This window comes from Convolutriloba macropyga, chromosome 1 (assembly GCF_964194025.1).
Source record: "Convolutriloba macropyga chromosome 1, txConMacr16.3, whole genome shotgun sequence".
NCBI lineage: Eukaryota > Metazoa > Xenacoelomorpha > Acoela > Convolutidae > Convolutriloba > Convolutriloba macropyga.
Window position 1 is genome coordinate 21,582,473 of NC_134468.1, and position 19,157 is coordinate 21,601,629.

At 36.9% G+C, this 19,157-nt stretch overlaps 1 protein-coding gene across 1 annotated transcript in view; it reads left to right on the forward strand.

Annotated features, from left to right (window-relative positions):
- Window positions 1-19,157, forward strand: part of LOC142336424 (uncharacterized) — a 51,892-nt gene that overhangs the window by 25,052 nt on the left and 7,683 nt on the right. Inside the window, exons 8-11 of the mRNA XM_075385257.1 lie at window positions 1,896-2,025; window positions 6,615-6,806; window positions 7,597-7,781; window positions 17,955-18,112. Coding sequence (XP_075241372.1) covers window positions 1,896-2,025; window positions 6,615-6,806; window positions 7,597-7,781; window positions 17,955-18,112 — 665 coding nt within the window. The remainder of the gene's footprint in view (window positions 1-1,895; window positions 2,026-6,614; window positions 6,807-7,596; window positions 7,782-17,954; window positions 18,113-19,157) is intronic.

Sequence of the window (19,157 nt, forward strand, 5' to 3'; positions counted from 1 at the left end):
TTCAATTTCACAAAACCCATCTCGCAACTTTCGAAGCAAACTTTTATATAAATTTATTATTTGTTGAGCACTTCGCCCTTCAAAACTTTTTAGGTGATCCAAAGATTTGCTTACTACCTTATTGTCGTGTCAAAAAAATGATTTTGTTTTCTCCTGGTTTACTTAAAGACAAAAAACACGAACTGCTGATTCTCTAAGGGAATTTATAGATTGAACTTTCTATATCTGAGGAAAAAATCCATTAATTGAAAAGAATATTCAGTCAATTCTTTTGAAGGCAGCACAATTTTTAATCAACGCGAACAGGGAAACGCCGTCAAAATTGAATTCTGGATTTGGCTGACTTTTTCAAATTTCCCTTCAGCAGAGTTCGATACAGCAAATATGTCTCAGTTGGCAGCAGCAGCAGCAGCAGTTTTAACATTTTTTTAATAATTTGTCTGACATAAAACAGTTTCTCCCAGTTAGAGTTAGATTAATAATTTTACAATTTTTTTCACATATCGCAAATTGTTTATGCAGTTCTGACTTAAACCAGTTTACTTTAATTTGCTGAGCACATCTTCCGTTATCTTACTAAAACTTTACTGCGTGGAATTCAATTATTAACAGTAAGCCCTCAATGGCAACACGGACAAGAGTTTGGAACCAAGTTTTGAATTACGTCGGACCATAAGATACCACACAAAATGGCAAACGAATTGTAGGGTCAGCACTCGCGTGAGAGCTGCATTTTCATTCAAAGATTCCAATATCAATGTATATGTAATCTATCAAAATGGAACCGTAATTTGAGCGGAACCACTCATGGAGCTTTCAACAAACATTTTTTGAACCTGGTAATATTATCTTTTTAATTAATTTTTCACTTCAAACGACAAACCTGAGCTCTTAATCCAGTTTCATGTTTTATTTGAACACGCAAAATGAGCCTATTGATTTTAAAACCTATGGAGTTTGAAACTTTTCATAATGTTCTCTATGTTTCAAGTTGATAACAAGTTACTCGTGAGTCACTTAAAACTTACAGCCGATCTCCCATCTTCTGGTTGTTAAACTTACAGGTTTATCATAATCACAAGTTTAAGCAAAAATGTTTGAAACTTCCAATGAAAAGTCAGCTATTCTTTGAAAAATTTTCCCTGAGCACAAAGAAACTTCTTCAAAACAACAAAATGTTATCGAACTAGCTAGGAACTATTGCAACCAAAAAGTTGCCACACATTAAGGGGCAAGTCAACATTCAACACTCTTTTTTCTTTCTACTATAACAAACTTTAAAAAACTAGAAAAAACTTTGAATTGCCAGGAAAATTTGTTTAGAGTAGAGTACCTGTTGAAAAAACGTGTAAAAGGGTGTTAGTGGTTAACGTTAAAATCAAACCATCATAAACCACCCTCCTAACCACTACAGTGACTAAAAATGAACTCAACAGTTTCGGTGAATCACATACTTAGACTAGTGAACCGTAAAGCCGTAAGAGAACTTAATGCCCTCCGGGATTTACCTGTTTATCCCGTTTTGAGGAAGAAAATCAAATGTTCAGACGAAAAAAACTGCGAGAAAATTTTGTGATAGGAAAGATTGCAATAAAAGGGCATGTGGACTAAAACAGGTGTTAAAAAATGTTTGAGAGGAATTTATAACAACGAGATTTATCCAAAGTTCTTTATAAAACTGGTCCCAGACTAAACATTCAACATCTATTTGTTTATAAACTATATTGGTTTGACGATAGAATTTTGTTCACAATTTCATAAGGACTTTAGCGCCATATAACATGCCATATAACGTGCTTCATGGCTTCATAAGGTATTCTCTCAATTAGTTTTCTTGCATTTATTCATCATTGCTTCCCATTTAGTGTTCAACTGTGCTGTTTGTTTTTTTACAGGTGGAAACATTGCGCATTTTGAAGAGCCACATTCGAGGTCTCATTGACTATCCAGCCAGATTTCAGCACATGTTGGTCACTTATGGAGTGTACGCTCAGATCAGTGCTTCCAGGGTCATCATCAAACAAGGTCTTTGCCAACTTTTTTCAATTTGAACATGTAAATTCCACGACTATTACAAAAAAGTTAAACATTGACATGACAACCCATCTGATTCAAATCACGCAGTATCATTCGACACGTTATCAGGCTTATTCATTTTTGTTTGTTTGTATTTATACACATAAGTATGACATAGTTTTGTTTAATGAAAAATTTTCATTCCGCTTCCACAACAGTTCTGCTCATCAATGTATATAAATTATTATTTGCTCTCAAACGAAGTTTGTAGCAATTATATTAGTCCTGTCGGTTTTTTTAATGCAATTTTTTGCTTGACCGATTTTTCGTCTGACGCTTTTGACTTTTCGTCCTCAAAAACGCTTTTGACTTTTCGTCCTCAAATGGCCCAGCGGTCATTAAGTGCTCTTAGAGCCTTTCAGCTCTGTTTCAGCTCAAACTGTTTTGCAGACTTATACTTATACTTATGGTTTGAAGGGCGGTTCATAGAATGAGTTTGACACCCCCCCCCCCCCACCGCGCTGTTGCCCCCCACCGCGGCTGTTGCCCCCCACCGCGCTGTTGCCCCCCAACCCAGTGTTGCCCCCCATCAGCCCTCCCCGGTGCACCCCCCCCCCCCCCGTGGCTAGCTACTGACGAAGCCAACCACTCGCCGGTCGCTTGAGAGCAATTCAACCGACGTTAGTCGATTGTTCTTTTATTTCGTTGTTAATATGCAATATGGTAGTTTAGTCCATTTTTGCACGCTTCTTAAAAAAAACATAGGTCATCTTTTAATTGCGTTCACTTCCACAAAGTTAAGCTGTTCCGTTTTTTGTTCCACTCGGTGTACATGTTGGTAGTTACACCACGTTGCCAAACCTACATTTTCAGCAAACAAAATCGCCTGCTAATGCTGGCATAGTCCACTCCTCCATGTTTTAAGATTAGTTTTTATAGGTTATTGCGTACAACAGTGCCAATAGGGTAATCAAGATCAATTTGGCTTTGAATTGGAAAATTCGCCACTGATATCCTCGATTGCGGAATTTGATGACAAGCGAGAAAAGCCGACAGACCTGCCACTATTAATCGGACATTTACTTTAATAACATCCGCGCTAATCTAACTACATTGAACTAATTTCGCTTTGAACGTCACTAATTCCCGCGATTTTCGGCATCTTAGTCACCATTATCCGCAAATTAAAAGCAACTTTCATCCGCGTCTTCAAAATCACCAGTTTTAATGTCACCTTGATATGCGGCTCATGGTTACAAATTAGCTCGTCTTAATCGCTTTAAATTGCTCCAAATTTTGTTTCGGACAGAAAGATGGGAAACTATTGTCCGTAAAAAAGCAATGGCTGAGGGTTTTGTTATTAAAAAATTCAGAAGACTTTTTAATCTATAAATTAAAATGCACTGATGCATTTTAATTAATGTAAATTTGTAGCAAGTTTGTAGCAATTATATTAGTCCTGTCGGTCTTTTTTATGCGATTTTTTGCTTGACCGATTTTTCGTCTGACGCTTTTGACTTTTTGTCCTGAAAAACGGGATAAAAAGGTAGCACCCAGTGGTCATTAAGTGCTCTTAGAGCCTTTCAGCTCTGTTTCAGCTCAAACTGTATTGGAGATTTATACTTATACTTATGGTGTGAAGGGCGGTTCATAGAGTGAGTTTGACCCCCCTTTGACCCCCACCCCAACTATCTCCCCCTCCACCACGCTGTTGCCCCCCAACCCAGTGTTGTCCCCCCTGGTGCACCCCCCCCCCCCGTGGCTAGCTACTGACGAAGCCAACCACTCGCCGGTCGCTTGAGAGCAATTCGCCCGACGTTAGTCGGTTGTTCTTTTATTTAGTTGTTATTATGCAATATGGTAGTATAGTCCATTTTTGGATGCTTCTTAAAAAACATAGGGCATCTTTTATTTGCGTTCACTTCCACAAAGTTAAGCTGTTCCGTTTTTTGTTCCACTAGGCTTTAATGTTGGTAGCTACACCACGTTGCCAAATTTACGTTTTCAGCAAACAAAATCGCCTGCTAATGCTGGCATAGTCCACTCCCCCATGTTTTAAGATTAGGTTTTATAGGTTTTTGCGTACAACAGTGACAATAGGGTAATCAGATCAATTTGGCTTTGAATTGGAAAATTCGCCACTGATATCCTCGATTGCGGAATTTAATGACAAGCGAGAAAAGCCGACAGACCTGCCACTTTTAATCGGACATTTACTTTAATAACATCCACGCTATTCTATTTGAATTGAACTAATTTCGCTTTGAACGTCACTAATTTCCGCGGTTTTTGGCATCTTAGTCACCATTATCCGTAAATTAAAAGCAACTTTTATCCGCGTCTTCAAAATCAGCAGTTTTAATGTCACCTTGATATGCGGCTCATAGTTACAAATTAGCTTGTCTTAATTGCTTTAAATTGCTCCAAATTTTGTTTTGGACAGAAAGAAGGGAAACTATTGTCTGTAAAAAGCAGGGGATGAGGGTTTTGTTATTAAAAAAATCAGAAAACTTTTTAATCTATAAATTAAATTACACTGATGTATTTTAATTAATGTAATCAGAAGACTAACTCTATCCATGAGGTAAACTATCGCTGAAGAATTTTTATTTAAAAAATCGAAAGGCTCAATTCATATATAAAATCAACAGCACTGAAAGCTTTCATTAAAAAAATCAAAAAGCTAAATTATATTGAAGAAAAAAAACACTGAGTGATAAGTCTAGTTTTTGACGCTACAATTAATTAATATTTGATACCGTAAAAATGATTGCCACTTTTTCCAAAATTACGGTCAGATAAATTTCTATAGAGTAAATATAGTGTTGTCTGAATTGAAGCTCTTTCTTTGTACGCTTTGATTGAAATGTGAAAAATGTGGACTAGTCTTACAAATTTCCGTCTTTGAGTTTGTACCTTATATTGTATTCAATGGTCGCACGCAAACCAAATTACTAATGTAATTCAGATCGCAGCATAAAATTGAATGGAATGAGCACGCTCAAAATTGCGGAAAGTATGACGAGGCCTCTGTCCACAAATCTTTGATGACATAAAAACGTGCAATTTTGAGATTTGTGACGGATTTTTGTAACGATTGTTTGCATTTTTTTTGCCACTGTTGTCCACAATTTAACCATATTTTTCAACGCGAGAAGTGGTGACAAAACGTTGTTAATCATGTTCGGATACATAGACAACATTGGTTTATAGGCTTGGCGACGTAATGTATGAAAATATAGCTGGCGTTCCCCAGTGCATCAAGTGTGTATGGCGCTGGAGTAGGCTCAGCTTTAAAAATATTAAACTTTGTCTGCGTATGCGAACATGGGTGAAATTGCGCTGGTAAAATATTAGCGTTGGGCAGAAGAGAATTACAGTTACCAAATTTTCTGTGGATTAATCGAAATACCCAGAAAGTATTTGTCGACAAATTTTATTTTAGGTATAGTTGAAAGCTTTTTTTTACATTCAGAAAGATGGAGCCAGTTTTATTACTGTTCAATTTCTCCATTACTGAGATATAGTACAGCATCTGTTGAGTTTTTTTTGTTTTGAAACCCTTATTTTTCTTTCTTTGCCAAACTGTAACAAGACGATAATTAGTTCTTTCTTGTCGACAGGTATGACATGAGTATCTTTAAGACCAGTAGCAAGAGCTTTAGTTTGAATCATTAAAAGCCATTTTAAATGAGTTCCATTTGCATACTTTCCGGCCTTCACATGCCTGACATTATCAAACCTAAACGGACCTGTCAATTGTCTGAATTATCAATGTTAGATAAATTTTTCAAGATAAAAATCTAAAGTTGAACTGTTCAATCAAAATTATGCCCAATTTTTATAAGAATATATTCCGCTTCGTATTTGCCCATTTGGGCAGTTATGTTCAAAGTGTTTCAAATAGTCTTGTTGTCATTTATAATGCAGCCGTCTGCTTCTATCTCCGATGATATTGTTGAAAGTTCTCCTACTTTATTTGTACATAATGTATAAAACTCCATTGTTGCTTGGGGGCTTGATTTTTTTGTATATTTCAGGAGAATATTACCATTGTGGCTCTCCCAGTTGTCAATTTACCCAAGATTGTGACATTTTTTAATTAGCGCTGTAAAAAAATGAAAGTGTCATTTTTGACGTATGAATTATTGGTTGCTTGTTCCATTCACGAAATGGCAACAGTGAAAATGAGTAGAAAAAAAGCAAGACTTAATTTCCGATTTTCAATGTGTAAGAGAGATTGTTCTTATAGTGGTTAATTGGTTGTCCATTGAACTGAAACTTATGGTACATTTTGATAAGAAACAAGATACTAAATCTTGGTAAATGTTGACAAGATCTTGCCATGGTACTTACCAAGAAAACATCAAGATGTGTACCATCTTGCAAGTTCTTTGCATGGCTGTCAAGAAACAAGATGTTGACAATATTTCCAAGAAAAATTAACCATTGTCAAGATCTTATCAAGGTGTTCCAAGAAATTTTTGTCTATCAAGATCTTGGCAAGATGTTTCAAGCTTTGCAGGAGTTATCAAGATCTTGCATGACATGGCAAGGTGTAAGTTTCGTTTCACTGGGTGACTTGTTTATGTGAGTAGGTCACACTGCGGAATGGTACTATTTGGTACTGAGTGGGGTGGTGTCGGTGCAGACACACCCAGAGAGGGACATGAGCACGGTGACAGTGGTGGGCACTCTGGGCAAGGGGGACACCACTGGGGAATTGGAGACGATCAGGGGAGAGAGGAGACAGGCCACCATGGTATGCAAGAAGGAGGTAGAGGTAGTTGGTAAGAACACAGTCCTCATTTTCAAACACAGAAGTCCAATACAATTCAATCTGTACCACTCAAACAACATACACAGTACAACTCCGCAATAAAAACCTAACTTGACGTAATATTAACCCATGTGGTGTAATAATAATAACTGGTAACCATGGCCGAATTTTTCCGCCCATAAAATGTAAGAGTGGCGCTGCAATGGGAGGATTTTTAGGAAAATGCAGCTCAAAACTTATATCATTTGCCCCCCCCCCCCCCCCCCCTCCCAGACCAAATTACCCTCTCACTCTTACATCAATTCCCCCACCCCCCACAGACAAATTACCCAGCTACTCCTACAACAAAAAGGGAGGACAATGGACCCGGGCAAGCTATCACTTCAGCAGAGCTTTGGTGTAATGGGAGCTGTGATAACCACAATTTTAATTAGCCTCAAATAGGATATTTGTATATGTAGGTATTTGTTCTGACATGAATTATCAGCTAGTTTGTGAAGCGTTCATTCATTCTCTGTATTTGATATCTCTGTAGTGTATTCTGCAAATTATTCAGCGAAGAAATTTTCTCTTTTCTTTGTTTCAGAAATCAGAGTTAGCGTAAGACAGAAAACAAGGTCCATCTAAGTAGTTAATTTAATATCTCTAATCCGCTTTTAAATTTTTTGAACGCAAGTGTCGCCGGTAAGGAGCAATCAATAGTTGAACTATTTAGGAGAAATCCGGCTCTAAGTTGCATGAGTTTAAGTTAAGATAAGGAAAAGAGTGAAGAGCAGCGTTCAGTTATGACATGTTTGTAGGTTTGACAAGAGAAGAATTCTGCAACATATTTCTGTTCAGACCCAAGCCAGATCTGGAGTACTCATACATCTCATTCATGAAGTCCCTCGACTTGCTATCCTGCTGGAACGGCATAGAACATCTAGAGAAACTGACGGTCCCAGACTACGAAGTATGCTACGTCAGTTACTTCAAAAGGGGAAAGGTGAATATACTCTCATTCCCCAATTATATAATTTTTTTCAACAAACACGCTAGTTCCAGTTGTGTTACAGCAACATTTCTAATCAAGGAAGATCTGTAATGTGCATACAAAAGTGAGATTTCAACTTGTCCACTTTAATGTTGCTAGTGATAATGACATAAGGTCTCTTATAAACAAACAATGGCCAAAAATGCTTTTGTAGTATATTGTTCTGATCAATAATAATTAGCAAGTTTTATAGAACGGTCAAAATTTTCGAAAATACCTATACAGCCACAAAAACTTCGATGTTTCTACGCCTATTTGTTGTGATAGTCCAATGGTCGTGATAAAATTATAAAAGAGAGAAGACAAATACAATGTCTGGACATTGATTCAATAGCAGATGCAGTAGAAACTCTCGACGAAGAAACCGATCAAACAATGATGGTATAAATTGAAAAAGAAAAAAGAAAAATTCTGGGATAAAACCAGACATGCCTACTGCCGTGTCCGAACAAAATAGTCCCATACAAAACAGTCCCAAAAAAACAGAAAAAAGTCCCGAAACGGTCCCAATATTTTAAGATAGTGACTACACGCATTAATTAACAAAAATTAATCTCACAAATAAGCTAACCAAATAAAATTATCAATGTATTAAAAGTGGACGCAGAACTAGTTGTTAAACTCAATGACGTGTTTTGTTTCATTTGGCAAGCTCGTAAAAGATTGTCTCACAATGTTTGGCGTCGCAATTTTGAGTTACTTCAGACAAACAAACAATCGGAATTGCTCATTTTTGACGGATATGGCTATATTACGAGCCAACCAGTTACTGATAGTGCATTTTCTCGGCGCTTCTCTAAAAGAAAATTCAATGATAGAGTCAGAATAGGCAATGAAAAAATGGAAGTTATGATAATTTTCAGTCATTTACCAGACCCCGGAGATATTGATAACAGAAAATTTTTTTGGGCGTTGAAAGACAGAGCAGACGAGACTCCACGCCTAACAATTTTTCATGAAAGGCTAGAGTCATAATATTAAATTTTAGCAAGTGTTGATTTTGCTGCTGTGATCTATTTTTGTCATAGGCCAATTTTTTTCTCTTTTAACAATTTTTCGGATTAAAAACAGCGCTAGAAGCGACTTGTTTATTGTAAAGTGTCAATCTTAGCTTTCAGTTTCCGTTCTCTCACGTTTATCGCGGCCGTCTTTTTCATATTGTAACTGTTTTCCTTATTTTCTTCACGGTCTGATCCAAATTACCTCTATTTTTTGAATATTTGAGACAAAATTTTCTGCCCTCCGGTGCTCAAATCAGTTACCTTTAATTGTGCGTCCGTTTTTTTACTTCAAAACGGTCCTTTACTTTTACTTTTAAAATTGAACTTTGTTTTTGCTTTGTCTAAGGAGTGTTTTGACCGGGACTGTTTTGTTTGGGACTGTTTTGTTTGTTTATTCGGACTATTTTTTCCGGGATTGTTTTGTCTGGTTTAATTATGCAATTTTTGGGAATACGTTCTCTCGGACGGCTTGGTTTATGCACGGATTGCTTCTATCATCGAGGATTATGAATGCGCTCTAACCAGTATTATCGAACTACTCAACAATTTTCTCCAAACTAACTTCAATCCGACAATTTTTCCTGTCAGCAATTCACTAAACCAGAAGTCTGATGATCCAGTTTCCATTTCAACTTGCTTAAAGTAGTTACCAACTGTCTTGGAAAAAGCGCCTGAATGAGTTCGATAATTAGAGAGCAATTTTAAGCAACGTATCATTGTTCCGTTTACAAGTAACAAGATGTCCATAATTTCAGCGAGAAACTCGCTAATATGAACGAGATGCTGCAGGTACTCCATAACCAAGGCCAGAATTCCTGCATAATCCATCAAATTTTTTTGGGCGTTGAAAGACAGAGCAGACGAGACTCCACGCCTAACAATTTTTCATGAAAGGCTAGAGTCATAATATTAAATTTTAGCAAGTGTTGATTTTGCTGCTGTGATCTATTTTTGTCATAGGCCAATTCTTTTTTCTCTTTTAACAATTTTTCGGATTAAAAACAGCGCTATAAGCGAATTGTTTATTGTAAAGTGTCGATCTTAGCTTTCACTTTCCGTTCTCTCACGTTTATCGCAGCCGTGTTTTTCATATTGTAACTGCATTCCTTATTTTCTTCACGGTCTGATCCAAATTACCTCTATTTTTTGAATTTTTGAGACAAAATTTTCTGCCCTCCGGTGCTCAAATCAGTTACCTTTAATTGTGCGTCCGTTTTTTTACTTCAAAACGGTCCTTTACTTTTACTTTTAAAATTGAACTTTGTTTTTGCTTTGTCTAAGGAGTGTTTTGACCGGGACTGTTTTGTTTGGGACTGTTTTGTTTGTTTATTCGGACTATTTTTTCCGGGATTGTTTTGTCTGGTTTAATTATGCAATTTTTGGGAATACGTTCTCTCGGACGGCTTGGTTTATGCACGGATTGCTTCTATCATCGAGGATTATGAATGCGCTCTAACCAGTATTATCGAACTACTCAACAATTTTCTCCAAACTAACTTCAATCCGACAATTTTTCCTGTCAGCAATTCACTAAACCAGAAGTCTGATGATCCAGTTTCCATTTCAACTTGCTTAAAGTAGTTACCAACTGTCTTGGAAAAAGCGCCTGAATGAGTTCGATAATTAGAGAGCGATTTTAAGCAACGTACCATTGTTCCGTTTACAAGTAAACAAGATGTCCATAATTTCAGCGAGAAACTCGCTAATATGAACGAGATGCTGCAGGTACTCCATAACCAAGGCCAGAATTCCTGCATAATCCATCAAATTTTTTTGGGCGTTGAAAGACAGAGCAGACGAGACTCCACGCCTAACAATTTTTCATGAAAGGCTAGAGTCATAATATTAAATTTTAGCAAGTGTTGATTTTGCTGCTGTGATCTATTTTTGTCATAGGCCAATTCTTTTTTCTCTTTTAACAATTTTTCGGATTAAAAACAGCGCTATAAGCGAATTGTTTATTGTAAAGTGTCGATCTTAGCTTTCACTTTCCGTTCTCTCACGTTTATCGCAGCCGTGTTTTTCATATTGTAACTGTATTCCTTATTTTCTTCACGGTCTGATCCAAATTACCTCTATTTTTTGAATATTTGAGACAAAATTTTCTGCCCTCCGGTGCTCAAATCAGTTACCTTTAATTGTGCGTCCGTTTTTTTACTTCAAAACGGTCCTTTACTTTTACTTTTAAAATTGAACTTTGTTTTTGCTTTGTCTAAGGAGTGTTTTGACCGGGACTGTTTTGTTTGGGACTGTTTTGTTTGTTTATTCGGACTATTTTTTCCGGGATTGTTTTGTCTGGTTTAATTATGCAATTTTTGGGAATACGTTCTCTCGGACGGCTTGGTTTATGCACGGATTGCTTCTATCATCGAGGATTATGAATGCGCTCTAACCAGTATTATCTAACTACTCAACAATTTTCTCCAAACTAACTTCAATCCGACAATTTTTCCTGTCAGCAATTCACTAAACCAGAAGTCTGATGATCCAGTTTCCATTTCAACTTGCTTAAAGTAGTTTCCAACTGTCTCGGAAAAAGCGCCTGAATGAGTTCGATAATTAGAGAGCGATTTTAAGCAACGTATCATTGTTCCGTTTACAAGTAAACAAGATGTCCATAATTTCAGCGAGAAACTCGCTAATATGAACGAGATGCTGCAGGTACTCCATAACCAAGGCCAGAACTCCTGCATAATCTATCAAATTTTTTTTGGGCGTTGAAAGACAGAGCAGACGAGACTCCACGCCTAACAATTTTTCATGAAAGGCTAGAGTCATAATATTAAATTTTAGCAAGTGTTGATTTTGCTGCTGTGATCTATTTTTCTCATTAGCCAATTCTTTTTTCTTTTTTAACAATTTTTCGGATTAAAAACAGCGCTATAAGCAAATTGTTTATTGTAGTGTCGATCTTAGCTTTCACTTTCCGTTCTCTCACGTTTATCGCAGCCGTGTTTTTCATATTGTAACTGTATTCCTTATTTTCTTCACGGTCTGATCCAAATTACCTCTATTTTTTGAATTTTTGAGACAAAATTTTCTGCCCTCCAGTGCTCAAATCTGTTACCTTTAATTGTGCGTCCGTTTTTTTACTTCAAAACGGTCCTTTACTTTTACTTTTAAAATTGAACTTTGTTTTTGCTTTGTCTAATGAGTGTTTTGACCGGGACTGCTTTGTTTGGGACTGTTTTGTTTGTTTATTCGGACTATTTTTTCCGGGATTGTTTTGTCTGGTTTAATTATGCAATTTTTGGGAATACGTTCTCTCGGACGGCTTGGTTTATGCACGGATTGCTTCTATCATCAAGGATTATGAATGCGCTCTAACCAGTATTATCGAACTACTCAACAATTTTCTCCAAACTAACTTCAATCCGACAATTTTTCCTGTCAGCAATTCACTAAACCAGAAGTCTGATGATCCAGTTTCCATTTCAACTTGCTTAAAGTAGTTTCCAACTGTCTCGGAAAAAGCGCCTGAATGAGTTCGATAATTAGAGAGCGATTTTAAGCAACGTATCATTGTTCCGTTTACAAGTAAACAAGATGTCCATAATTTCAGCGAGAAACTCGCTAATATGAACGAGATGCTGCAGGTACTCCATAACCAAGGCCAGAACTCCTGCATAATCTATCAAATTTTTTTTGGGCGTTGAAAGACAGAGCAGACGAGACTCCACGCCTAACAATTTTTCATGAAAGGCTAGAGTCATAATATTAAATTTTAGCAAGTGTTGATTTTGCTGCTGTGATCTATTTTTCTCATTAGCCAATTCTTTTTTCTTTTTTAACAATTTTTCGGATTAAAAACAGCGCTATAAGCAAATTGTTTATTGTAGTGTCGATCTTAGCTTTCACTTTCCGTTCTCTCACGTTTATCGCAGCCGTGTTTTTCATATTGTAACTGTATTCCTTATTTTCTTCACGGTCTGATCCAAATTACCTCTATTTTTTGAATTTTTGAGACAAAATTTTCTGCCCTCCAGTGCTCAAATCAGTTACCTTTAATTGTGCGTCCGTTTTTTTACTTCAAAACGGTCCTTTACTTTTACTTTTAAAATTGAACTTTGTTTTTGCTTTGTCTAATGAGTGTTTTGACCGGGACTGTTTTGTTTGGGACTGTTTTGTTTGTTTATTCGGACTATTTTTTCCGGGATTGTTTTGTCTGGTTTAATTATGCAATTTTTGGGAATACGTTCTCTCGGACGGCTTGGTTTATGCACGGATTGCTTCTATCATCAAGGATTATGAATGCGCTCTAACCAGTATTATCTAACTACTCAACAATTTTCTCCAAACTAACTTCAATCCGACAATTTTTCCTGTCAGCAATTCACTAAACCAGAAGTCTGATGATCCAGTTACCATTTCAACTTGCTCAAAGTAGTTACCAACTGTCTTGGAAAAAGCGCCTGAATGAGTTCGATAATTAGAGAGCGATTTTAAGCAACGTATCATTGTTCCGTTTACAAGTAAACAAGATGTCCATAATTTCAGCGAGAAACTCGCTAATATGAACGAGATGCTGCAGGTACTCCATAACCAAGGCCAGAACTCCTGCATAATCTATCAAATTTTTTTTGGGCGTTGAAAGACAGAGCAGACGAGACTCCACGCCTAACAATTTTTCATGAAAGGCTAGAGTCATAATATTAAATTTTAGCAAGTGTTGATTTTGCTGCTGTGATCTATTTTTCTCATTAGCCAATTCTTTTTTCTTTTTTAACAATTTTTCGGATTAAAAACAGCGCTATAAGCAAATTGTTTATTGTAGTGTCGATCTTAGCTTTCACTTTCCGTTCTCTCACGTTTATCGCAGCCGTGTTTTTCATATTGTAACTGTATTCCTTATTTTCTTCACGGTCTGATCCAAATTACCTCTATTTTTTGAATTTTTGAGACAAAATTTTCTGCCCTCCAGTGCTCAAATCAGTTACCTTTAATTGTGCGTCCGTTTTTTTACTTCAAAACGGTCCTTTACTTTTACTTTTAAAATTGAACTTTGTTTTTGCTTTGTCTAATGAGTGTTTTGACCGGGACTGTTTTGTTTGGGACTGTTTTGTTTGTTTATTCGGACTATTTTTTTCCGGGATTGTTTTGTCTGGTTTAATTATGCAATTTTTGGGAATACGTTCTCTCGGACGGCTTGGTTTATGCACGGATTGCTTCTATCATCGAGGATTATGAATGCGCTCTAACCAGTATTATCTAACTACTCAACAATTTTCTCCAAACTAACTTCAATCCGACAATTTTTCCTGTCAGCAATTCACTAAACCAGAAGTCTGATGATCCAGTTACCATTTCAACTTGCTCAAAGTAGTTACCAACTGTCTTGGAAAAAGCGCCTGAATGAGTTCGATAATTAGAGAGCGATTTTAAGCAACGTATCATTGTTCCGTTTACAAGTAAACAAGATGTCCATAATTTCAGCGAGAAACTCGCTAATATGAACGAGATGCTGCAGGTACTCCATAACCAAGGCCAGAACTCCTGCATAATCTATCAAATTTTTTTTGGGCGTTGAAAGACAGAGCAGACGAGACTCCACGCCTAACAATTTTTCATGAAAGGCTAGAGTCATAATATTAAATTTTAGCAAGTGTTGATTTTGCTGCTGTGATCTATTTTTCTCATTAGCCAATTCTTTTTTCTTTTTTAACAATTTTTCGGATTAAAAACAGCGCTATAAGCAAATTGTTTATTGTAGTGTCGATCTTAGCTTTCACTTTCCGTTCTCTCACGTTTATCGCAGCCGTGTTTTTCATATTGTAACTGTATTCCTTATTTTCTTCACGGTCTGATCCAAATTACCTCTATTTTTTGAATTTTTGAGACAAAATTTTCTGCCCTCCAGTGCTCAAATCAGTTACCTTTAATTGTGCGTCCGTTTTTTTACTTCAAAACGGTCCTTTACTTTTACTTTTAAAATTGAACTTTGTTTTTGCTTTGTCTAATGAGTGTTTTGACCGGGACTGTTTTGTTTGGGACTGTTTTGTTTGTTTATTCGGACTATTTTTTTCCGGGATTGTTTTGTCTGGTTTAATTATGCAATTTTTGGGAATACGTTCTCTCGGACGGCTTGGTTTATGCACGGATTGCTTCTATCATCGAGGATTATGAATGCGCTCTAACCAGTATTATCTAACTACTCAACAATTTTCTCCAAACTAACTTCAATCCGACAATTTTTCCTGTCAGCAATTCACTAAACCAGAAGTCTGATGATCCAGTTACCATTTCAACTTGCTCAAAGTAGTTACCAACTGTCTTGGAAAAAGCGCCTGAATGAGTTCGATAATTAGAGAGCGATTTTAAGCAACGTATCATTGTTCCGTTTACAAGTAAACAAGATGTCCATAATTTCAGCGAGAAACTCGCTAATATGAACGAGATGCCGTAGGTACTCCACAACCAAGGCCAGACTTCCTGCATAATCCAACACAGCTGTTGGTTTGAAGATCCAAAAATGAAAGCCGATTCAATTTTTGAATCACAGAAAAATAAGCACTAGCTTCATTGACAAACAACTAACTATTGCTACCTACCGATATATTGATTAATGTTTCAATAAAAGCTTGTAGGGATTAAACTTTTGCTTATGTTAAACTCTCGGGTATTGGGCGCTCGTGTTGATGATAATGTTTGAACTTTCAGGAAGACCACTTTGCCCAAAAATAAAAAAAAATTGTAGAATTATTAGTTTTACTGCATCTCAATATTCTCTCCACAAAACGTCATTTCACACAGTTGGAAGCCTTTAGACGTAATGTTGTGTCTCATTCAGGCGCGACTGAGATTAGAGGGATTCAAGTGGATAATTTTAAAGGCCTCAATAATGAGCATCTTTTTGTGAAAACTAGAGCTAACTCTTATGGATTTGTTATCGTTCAACTTAAAAAGAACTACTGACCTAATAGAGTTATAATTTGAGTTTGCAAAAGTAATACCACTAAATTAGCTCTAGAGAACAAGTTCAAATTTTGTACAACTTACAAAAGTAAATGATATTTCTATATAGAATTGATTAATGCACATGATAACCATGTTGGGCAAAACACTGAGCGTGATATGCTTTTCACAGTTTGCATTTAGTTAACCTCCACACACTGAAAGATAATGTGATAGGAAACTATCGAAAGGTTGTCAGCTCAAACAGTTTTGAAATAGAAGCTGAAGAGGCTGCCACGGAAACAGTAAAATGAAGCACCTACTTGGATCATCGTGTCTGCCAAAACCTTTTCGAATCCAGTTGTGAGCTCCTGGAGCATGAACACAGATATGATCATATTCGAATTTGGCTCAGTGGAAGGTTTTTGCAATCATTGGGACAGCGCTTCTCTATTTCGACACACAGGTTTGCTCAGGAAGCATGACCTCAAAATTATGTATCTTGAAAACGGAAGAAATAAAACAAAGGTCATCATGAAATAGAACTCGGTGCCAACCTTACGCAATGTTTCCAACTATTATAAATGACTCTAACAATTGCCCTAATGTGTATGCGTCACTAAAAAATTCAGTAATATACCAAAAGACTTAGCTCTAGGTCTGGATTTAGGAAAACACGATGCTCGACCACAACTTGCTAATAAAAGACCATACTCGACACATTTGAGGTATGAAAATTTTTTCTGGACTCTAAAACATTCTGGAATTTAGCTCGAATCAGATTTTTTGCAAAAGACTTTAGCTGGACCCAAAATTTTACAAAAGACTTTGGCTCGACCAAAAATTTGGGCTGGACTTAAGCCCGACAAAATGTTTGCAAACAAAGTCGAGTTAAAATCTTTTCATGGGTCCATTATTGATCTTTCCATAAGTCTGCTTTTTTGCTATTAAAATTTTACGTGGATTATTTTATTACGTAGTCAGCATGTATGCTCCTTCATCTTTTACAATTCAGAAGAACGACAAATCCCTCAAAAATCTGCATTTTTTTAATAAAAGATAGCTCGAAATTTTGAAGGGTAAACAAACTGAATAACGCCAAAACTTTGTCATAGCTAATGGGACTAGGACCAACACAATTAAGCTAGCTGCTTTCAATGAATCAAGTAGTGTGGTACTATACTCCAGCTACCATAACTTTTTTTCTTAAAGTTTGACAAAATTCGTAAGGCTTTTGGCGGTTTTCCAACTGTCTGTTAAGTGCGTCTGCTCTGGTGCAGAGCTATTTAGTCTTGCTCCGGTTCTGCTTCTGTATGTACAGAAGCAGAAAAATAAAAATTTTGAAATCTGAAAAAAACAGACTATTGAAACGACTAATGGTGGACCCATGAAAAAACCCTAACTGGACTTTCTACGTTATTAAAAGACTTTAGCTGGACCCATGAAAAGATATTAGCTCGACTTTAACTAGGAAGCTCGACCGTGTAGTTATAGTCAATATTGGCCCCCACCTACTAGCATTTTAAAGTCTTTTCATAATTCGAGGCCTAGGCCTGGGACCCAAAATGGTTTTCCAAAAATCTAAAGTCCAAGAGTGAGGCCTATCGAATTCGAAAAAAAACAAGGTTTTAGATCTTCCAAAGCAAGTTGAAGTTGAAACAAAAATTGGAAAAAGAAGTTTCACTGCAGTGAATTCAATGCAAATATAGGAGACTCAACACAAAAGTAGAAGCTTTTAAATGAAATGGACTAAAAAGTGACAAATAATATACCCTCTTTACGTTTCTTACCGGAAACGCAACTAATCAATCAAATGATCAAATTGAAAATCGTTTTTTACAAGTTTCTCATAAATGTTGGAGGAGTGCAGAAAAATTAGGGGATGATTAGGGGAGAAAACATAAGAAATGATTGTTTGAGTGGACTAAAGAGAGTAAAGAGTGTACAGAAAGGTGTAATTTTCTCAAAATTTCACTTTTCCACTCTTTTCCTTGCTAATTAAGAGTGCATTGGCTTTACACTCTTATTCTCGCTTAATAACGGTGGAATACGGGTGGACGCCTCGGCCCGGGAACTAACTGTATAATTGGAGCCGCATCAACCAACATCTGTGCTTAGGATTTGAATTGATCTGGAACGCCTGATTTGTCATCATACTGTTTTCGATCAAACTCAGACCTAATCGTTCATTAGTAAAAGTACATTTTGAAATAGTTCTTCTTTTCTTTTCTAGGTGATAGCAACAGACTATAAAGAGTGCAAGTACATCTACATAGTGCTATCGGGCAAGTGTTCTGTACGAAAGCAGCTCCATATCAATGACGAGGAAGCACCCCCACCAGCAAGCAAGATATGGGATCTCATGCCACTCAGTCGTGAGAACTTGCGCAGGTTAGTTTCAGTAAACAACTTCGCATTTTACACCTACCTACACCCCCAAAACCCTCTTAACCGCTCCAATTACGTACCCCTGTCCCCACCCACCTACATCCCCTCAACCGCACCTACATACCCTTCAAGATCGAATAGTGAATTTGCGAAATTTTCTTCCCAGAACAGTCCCTCCTCCCTATCCCTTTTAGAGAACCCACCATCTATCTACACCCCACCTACTTACCCCATCACCTCACTAACCCCCCCGCCCACCTACCTACTTCTCACCCCACCACTCCCCTCACCTATCTACCCTGCCCCTCCTACCTACGCCCCTCGCCCCCCCATTTGTCTACCCTCCCTCGTACAAACCTACCCCTTCCCCCACCACCCGCACCTACCTACCCCACCCCTACCTAGCTACCTAACTATCCACCACAAAAACCCATAACTTCAAAATAAAAAGTCCGTCGCGTCTGCTTTTTCAAAACACCATAGTTCTATAAGGCATTTAAATTTTGATGTTTCCGATATAGGCAGCACAATGGCCCAATCTCTTTAATAATTCTGATTCAGAAATTATATTGCACGAGTCGCATCAGGTATTCTACCGGCTATTTTTATAGCTGAAGCAAAGTTGTTCATGACTTGATCTTTTGATTTTTGTTTTCGAAAAATGACTTCTTGACTTTTGTTTTTGCATATCCTGAGGTCACTATTTGATCATTAAAAAAAAACTTTCTCCTCGTGAACTCTAATGACTATGTCTCATCTCTCAAATTTCGCCAGCTTGCATTAGTGATGATTAATGGGTTTTTTGTTCAGATGAAACATATCTGCAAAAAGGAGTTAGAAGGAAACCTAGCAATAATAATGTTCGCAAATAATCAACGTACTCTTTGTCAGTTAAATTTTTCTTGGAACAGACATATTCCACATGAGTTTTTTGTGGACTGTCAACTTTCTTCACGTGTTTTATGAATTTTTTGCCAATATGAATTTTGATCTGCAATAATGAATTGACAGCAGTTAAATTTTTATAAAGTTACAATCCCCACAAATT